General features: G+C 48.9%; 1 protein-coding gene across 1 annotated transcript; it reads left to right on the top strand.

The window, feature by feature from the left end:
• Window positions 1–2609: 2609 nt before the first annotated feature.
• On the top strand, window positions 2610–6429 carry LOC147826067 (neutrophil gelatinase-associated lipocalin-like). Its single transcript, XM_087182884.1, has 7 exons — window positions 2610–2776; window positions 3157–3299; window positions 4658–4737; window positions 4936–5055; window positions 5401–5502; window positions 6090–6117; window positions 6248–6429. Exons 1-6 carry the CDS (start codon window positions 2639–2641, stop codon window positions 6101–6103), a joined length of 597 nt encoding a protein of 198 aa, XP_087039010.1. The 5' UTR covers window positions 2610–2638; the 3' UTR covers window positions 6104–6117; window positions 6248–6429.
• Window positions 6430–7489: the final 1060 nt, after the last annotated feature.

The raw sequence follows: 7489 nt of genomic DNA, 5'->3' as shown, positions 1-7489 counted from the left end.
AAATGTGTCTATCTGTCAAGTTGTCAAGAGATGGATTGTGATAGTTAACTGATTGCATCAACTTGATTATGAAATGTCCAACTACATTGGATCAGCATAGTTTTGGGTGTGGCTGAAGGGATTTATTGAAGATATAAAAGTTCATTCTGGGTGAGTGGCACCAATAGGCTTTTTGCTTGAATAGAATAAGAGGTCCAGTCTTTACCTTCACCTTGGATGTCATCTCCTGGCTTCCATCACAGCCCTTTCCATCTTCCATCGCAATCCTTTGGCCTCCTGATACAGACTCCCACAGGACACTCACGTGAGCTGCTGGCCTCCAACTGGACCCTTTGGCTCTCCAGCGCACTGAAAGCCCTTCTGTGCCCTTCCACATCGGGCTCCGCAGGAGGCCACTGTAAGTCAATCTTGTTAATTCATATATATTTGTATATCTTGCCTTAAATATGATTCTCTAGTAAGCACTGACTGATAACAGGAGGCAGGCAAGCAGAGAAGTGTAATGAGATATCAAGAGGCTTGAGAAAAGGAAAGATTAAGAAAGAAAGGAGCACAGAGAGCTAGTATGATACGAGTGCGTGTGTGACAAGCCCGGTGTCAGTGCAGAGAGTGGGCCCTGCTCTGCTCACCTCCCAAAGTGAAGAAAGAGAGCTGCTCTGCTGATTTGGGAGGCCACCCACAGACTGCACCCAGGACCTGAGGTGTCCCCATGCAAGCTGTCTCTGACTTTTTATTCTTTCTTTCTTGTTTATTTCTTCCTTCAGTAGTGAGTATTTGCATTGAACTATATCCTCAGCCTTTTTATTAATTTGATTTCGATGCCTGGTCTCCCTAAGTTTTCCAGGCTTAGCTCCAACTTGCAGTTTTCCTGCATCAGCCTCCCCAGATGCTGAGATTACAAACACCCACCACCACCACACCACTCAGGGTACCTTTAGTGACGCAGAGAGCAGAGTTAGTGGAATCGCTTGGCCAGGGGGAGGAGAGGCAGGGGTGTGGGGAGGGTGGCAGACTCAGTCACCACAGCTTTGCTCGGCTTCCCTTTCTGCCTTTTCATCATTCAGCCCAGGTGAGTGGGGTGAGGTGCAGCCCTGTCTGGAGCGGCGGGCTGAGACTGCAGCCTACCCACCAGCTCAGAACAACCTCTAAGTCCCTGCCTGAGGGTCTACGACCTCAGAGCCCAGGCTGGGGTCCAAGCATCCATGGGCATAGCCAGTGAGGGCCCCTTTAGTCCCATATAAGCTAGCAAATCCTCAGCCCAGCTTAGGACTGGCTTCCAGAACAGTCACTACCTTCATGGCTGAGCCATCTAAGGAGGATACTGCACAGAGCCTGCTGTCCATCACTGCCTCCCCAGGATGGTGCCAGGCCCTTAGTGAGGAAGCAGCCTTCCGCAGGGACAAGTCTGGAACCAGCCATCTCAGTCCTGAGACCCCAGGCTCGAGCCACTGGGCACCACATCCCAAGGATCTTTGGCATCCTAAGGATGCCAGAGACAAGGTTAGTCTGAATGATCTCTCAAGGCCAAGGCCAAATGATGGCAGCCCAAGACTAAAAAGAAGTGGTGTACATAGCAGCAGAGTGCAGCCCACCTTGCCCTGACTGGTGACTACTCGGCATGGTTTCTTGCCAGGGCTCTGAAGTGAGCTGTGACTGCAGCCTCAGCACTCAGCTCTGTGAAATAGTCACATCTATGGCTCCTATACCTGGCTCTGGGTCTCAGCCTTCTGGGATCCCAGGAGAGGACAATGCCCTGAGGGTTTCCATGTTTTCCTGTCTGCTCCTTCAAGTATGCACAAGGTGTGGTGGAAGAATGGGCCTCAAAGTGTTCACCCTGCTCCAGGGCCTGGCCTAAGGCTACCAGGAGGGCCAGGATCTGGGCTCAGAGTTCAGAAAGTAGACACACTGTCCTACCCTGTCCAGAATTTCCACTGACAGCCCCCTGAACTTCCTTGACATTTAAAAGAGACATGAGGCCGCAGAGGGTCTATGGGAACAGAGCATTCTTTGCATTTTTCTTTCTTCCTTGCTCCCTCCCTCCCTCCTCCCTACTCTATTTGTCTTCCCTCTTTTTCTCTTTCATTTGTTATTTTGTTTTTTGCACAAATGCTTTCCATGTAACTGAGGCTCGTATTGATCCTCCTGCCTCAGCTGGAGTTATAGGCACGCACCCCAAGCCTGTTGCGTTATGGGCTTTCTGCCAGTACAGAGAGGGTGCTTGGCCACGCACACCTCCACCCTGAACCCACAGGATCAGAGATGACAGCTTGTCCAAACCCAAGTGAGACCCATAGATGGGCCATTCAGATAAAGGAAAGGGGCCCAGTGAGCATAGGGGGAGCTCATGTCCTTGCCAGAGTGTGGAGATCTCAGAATGTCCCGCTGTATCCTGTTGCCTTCCCGTCTCTCAGACATGCACAATCCTGACCAGGGGTGAAAAAAACCAAATATCTGGCCACCTGTTTGTGAAGGAGTTGCTGGAAATTGACTCACCTTTCCTGGCTTTATCAAAAGATGGATCAGCCCACTCTTGGGGGAGGCAACAACAGGTGGGCTATAAATAGTTCCCCTGGGTGGGACACTGAAGATTTCTCTTTCTTCCTCCGATACTTGCCAGCCTAGTAGCAGCCCTGAAGCCATGGCCCTGGGTTTGCTCTGTCTGGGCCTCACTTTGCTTGGGACCCTGCAGATCCAAGCCAAGTACATTCCTCCGACCTTGATCCCTGAGCCACCTCTGAGCAAGATTCCCCTGCAGCCAGACTTCCAGGATGACCAGGTAAGGGCTCTGAAAGTACAGCTGTGGGGAAGTTCTGTGGGACAAGGATGATGGGAGGGACGGGGAGGAGAAAGAAAGAGACTCAGGGGCAGTTTTGTGTGGAAGGAGGAAGACTCAGGGTGACCAGACCCCAGGCATGCTTTAGTCCCTGCATAGAAAAGAAAACTGAGGCTCAGGAAGGCGCACCAGCAACTGACAATTCTCGGCCAACTGAGGGTCCCTCATTGCCCTGGAGGACACTAGCTCCTGCCAGCTCCCCAGGACAGCCCATTCCCAGACCCTGCTGCCCAAAGGGCTACTCAGAAGTACCAGGAGGGACAGCATGGGAGAGGTGGCACTGGGGCCGACTCCATGCTCTGCTTATCACGAATGTCTTATAGTTCCAGGGGAAGTGGTTCGGCATAGGCATTGCTGGGAACTCAATTTGGAAAGGAAGCAGAAGCAGTTATGAATATTTCATGTACAGTAACACCTACCAGCTTAAAGATGACGACAGCTACAATGTCACCATGAACATATTCAGGTGATGCAGCCACCTCCTGGGGGTCTGAGAGACAGAACAATGTCACAAAAATGAGTGACCAAACTGAGGGCTTCTGTCATTCACCTCTCTGCTGTGAACTGAATCAATCTTCCTCCTGTTTTTGCTCTTCTCTTCCCCATTCTCTCTCTTTCCATTTCCCCTTCCTTGCCTTCTTCGCTCTCTTCTTTCCCTCCCTTCCGTCAACAGTCACGGGAGGCTCCAACGTAGACATAGTCAGCAGAACTCAAGATAGACAGTAGGGCTTCTCAGAGGGAGAGGAGGGACACTGGATCCAGCCTGGGACCTCATGAAGTCCTACATTTAGATCTTGTAAAAAAGTGAATTTAAGGGACCCAAACTGCTAAGGGTGCTGTAATCTAGCAGACTCAGCTCCAGAGGCTGAGGCAGGAGGATCACAAGTTGAAAGAGAGCCTAGGCAAATTAGTGAGTTCCTGTCTCAAAGTGAAAAATAAATCATGGATGCAGCCTACTGCGGTGGTGCTGGGTTCAATCTCCACTACCAACACCACCAGCACTACCACCAAAAAAAGGAGATATGAGGGAACACAGTGGGGTCTGGTGGACTCTGAGTCAGAGAGCCTCACCTTAGGAGACAGCAAAGGAGCCAGCCATCAGTGGGGTCACTCAAGCAAGGGCTGATGTGTTGCCAGGAGGGGATCCCTCCCATCAGTCTCTGGGGCAAAACAAAAACGCATGGCAAGTGCGTTGGAGGCTCTTCCCTCCAACTCCTCATCCACCCTACCTCTGTCATCTCCCACGTGGGACTGCCCAGCTTTGCCTTCATGGTTTTTATCACCTTCCTGGAGCACCTGTGTCCAGATCCTGGCTCTTGCAGGAGTCACTGGGTGGCTGGAAATTAGAGAATTTGAAGATCTTGGAGCACAGGCATCTTGGCTCTAGGATAGAGCGGGATGGACTCAGAGGAGGGGTTATGGTGGGGCCCAAGGGCAAGGGCAGTGCTTGACATGAAGCAGACTGGAAGCTCAGAGGAAATTTCCAGGAGAGATGGGAAAGAGGAGCAGCAAGATAAGAGCACGGGTCAGTACCTAGGGTCTGTGTGTGGGATAGGCTGCCCTGGGGAGGCAGCAGAGGACAGTGAGTGCTGTAGGGAGAATTGAGTGGCCACTGAGCAGACCAAGCAGAGGCTTAAGAGGGAAGTCCCAGGTTATGGAGTGAACTGACTGAGGCCCCTGCCGCAGTGGTAGATAGGCTTTCATAGGCTGGACTGGGAGGGAGCCTCAAATTATAGAGCAGTCTTGGACTCACTTTGTCCACTCCAAGGTGCCACATCTGTGTCATCTCCCTGCTCACTAGACCACTGTCTCTCCTTCCCACAGGGATGATGAATGTGTACAATGGAACCAAAGATTTGTCCCATATGTTGAGCGCGGCCAGTTCTCCCTGGACAATGAGACACGTGAGTCTTCAGTGAGGGTCCTAGGTTTGGGATTCAGGGTGGGGGGTGGAGTCCTCCTGGAAGGGCACAGACCTCACTGGCCCTCTACACCAGAGTTGCTTCTCTGTGAGGGAAAAACCCCTGGTGACTGGTTGGGGAAGAAGGGACAGTCATTTCCTTCTGGACATGGAGGGATGACCATTGCCATGTACACTGCAGTTTCCGATGGTTTAGACATCTACACCGTGAGAGTGACAGCCACTGACTACAATCAGTTTGCCATGATGTATGCCATGATAAAGTTCGAAAACATGGTGTACTTCCAGACCAAACTCCATGGTAGGTCCTCATTCCATTCTTCAGGGATCTGGTATCTGGTCACAATTGAGAAAGCCCTTATCTCCAAGATCCTAACAATTCTCAACTTCGAGTGTCCCTCAGGAATGAGGTATTTCCAATGTCTCTCCGTGGGAAAGGGGCCTGGACCACATTCACTCATTCAACAGTACTTATGGAATGAGCTGGGGCAGTGGCCCAAAACTCATCCTAGCATTCGTGAAGCTGAGGCAGGAGGATTGTGAATCTAAAGCCATCCTGGAATACATAATAAGACCTTGTCTCAAAAAATGTAAAAAAAATATAACGTATCTTTCTGTTTTCTCTCACTGACCATGATGGACACAGGGAGAACCAAGAAGCTGAGCCGTGAAATGAAGGAGCGTTTCATGGAATTTTCCAAGTCTCTGGGCCTCATTGATGACAACATTATCTTCTTTGAGCCCACCGGTAATGACCAGCTTGGGGAGGGTTAGGGGAAGAGGATGTGGGGTTTGTCCAAGCTGATGTGCCGCACACCAGGGAAAGGGGAGAAGAGAGACTCAGTCCCCTGTTCCAGTCTTTGGAGAGAGTGGCTCCCAGCCAGGCATCCGTGAGTCCCTAGAATCCCTGGTCCCAAGTTCTCCTTGTGACGGTTTAGGCAAGGTCTACCCAGTGACAATTTCAGGCCCAGTTTGAAGTTTTCCCAGTTTCAGTGGCCTGGGTCATCTCCACTCCATACCTTGGGTCTTATTGTCCTGGGCCACCTTCTATACCTTTGGACTTGCTGCACTGGACCATCCCCCCCTTCCCTGGGGCTTGCTCATTCTGACATAGGAGATGTCTTACTTTCAAGTGGCCTGGCTTGGGCAGAGAACTTCATCCAGGCCAATCACTGCCCTGGTTGAGGAGTGGACAGTCTCGGTAGGGAAATAGGTCTGAAGCTTTGGTGCCCAAGCAGATAGGGAAGGGTGGACCTCAGTCCTCCAAGAGCAGTGCTGGGGTCCTGGATCACACACACACAGCCCTGATGGCTCTGATGTTCTCTCTCCCCACAGAGAAATGCATCTGATGCATGAATAGGCAGTGAGTATGATTTAGAAGGGGGCTGATGGGAGGCCACACTGAGGTGGGCTGGGGGTCTCGGGGCTGCCTTCGTTCTTCCCCTTTCCCTACCCTGAACCCCAGTCTTGCATATGCTGTTGTCCCCTCTCAGGTGCCTCCTGTACTGTACCCCCTGTTCTCCCAGTCACTTCTGCCCAAGGTGCCACCTGGCTGCCCACCAGCCGTATGCCAGTGAGAGAGTGGGAGACCCTTCCTTCAGTGCTTGCTGACTACTGAGGCATCACAAAAGCCACCTGCTTGTGGAGCCCCCTTGTGTGCTAAATAAAAGCATGCCACAGACCTCCAAGTGTGAGCTCCTTTGCTGGGCCATGGGAGAAGGGGCTACACCTATTATTTAAACCGTAATCTAAATAAAATCATGAAGATTTTCTCTTAAGTAAATGTCACACATTGTGTAAAGCTAACGTGAATTACATAATCAGGATTCTTTATTTTTAATTCTTTTTTATTTTAAACAAGTCCACATTTTATTAATGTCCTTCCTGGCAACAGTTTGGCTTTTTGTAGGGAGGAAAATGAAAGATGTTTTTACTAATGTAAAAATCCATTAATAATAAATGAGAATATTTTAGAAAATAAGAATTTAACATTGTAAAATTAAGTATATTAAATGTTATGCATTTTTGTTAACAAGTACAGAAATAGTAATGCAAGCAACACCTACGTATTGCATACAAAAGTAGAGATTTAGTTCTATGCGGTTAGGTGGGAGATTTTCTAGGAATACATTGTGGCTGTTTTGTAGAAGAAAAGATGTGAAGGGATTTCAAGTCGTTGGGTTTTTGAGACAGGTTCTCACTATGTAGCCCAGTTTGGCCTTGAACACATGGCAATCCTCCTGCCTCAGCCTCCTGAATGATGGGATTACAGGCTTGTGCCACCATACCCAGCTGATTTCAAGTGTTTTGAAAGATAAAAGTATAATAACTTTGTTAATAATTTTAGGTCATCATGCCTTTCCAGAAAGTTTTCAAGAGCTAAATTATCAAATCTATATCAAGTTTAAGAAAAGTATATCTGCTTTTAAGTGTCACAAATAATTTCCTATACGTACAGCATTAGTTTCTAAAGTTAAGTTTTAGGCCACTGTGTTCAGTCTTGCATGGTGGCCACCCTCACTCTCTAGGGTGTACTTTCATTTGGCCCAAACTCACTCCGCAGAGCCTGTTTCTTTTCTTAACCTTTAATAAAACTTTGTTACCATTAAAGTTTTAAAATAAGTAAAGATTTATAATCATGTTGAAGTAGACACTAATAATTACAGGAAGTTTTGTCTAGAAAAGATGATTAAAGGATGTTCAAAGTTTGATGTGCATATTGCTAAATTGGAATA

Source organism: Heterocephalus glaber, unplaced genomic scaffold (assembly GCF_053883595.1).
Source record: "Heterocephalus glaber isolate CG9 unplaced genomic scaffold, H.glaber_assembly_v1.0 deba00001479, whole genome shotgun sequence".
In the NCBI taxonomy this organism is placed as follows: Eukaryota; Metazoa; Chordata; class Mammalia; order Rodentia; family Bathyergidae; genus Heterocephalus; species Heterocephalus glaber.
This window is presented reverse-complemented; position numbering and strand designations above follow the sequence as displayed.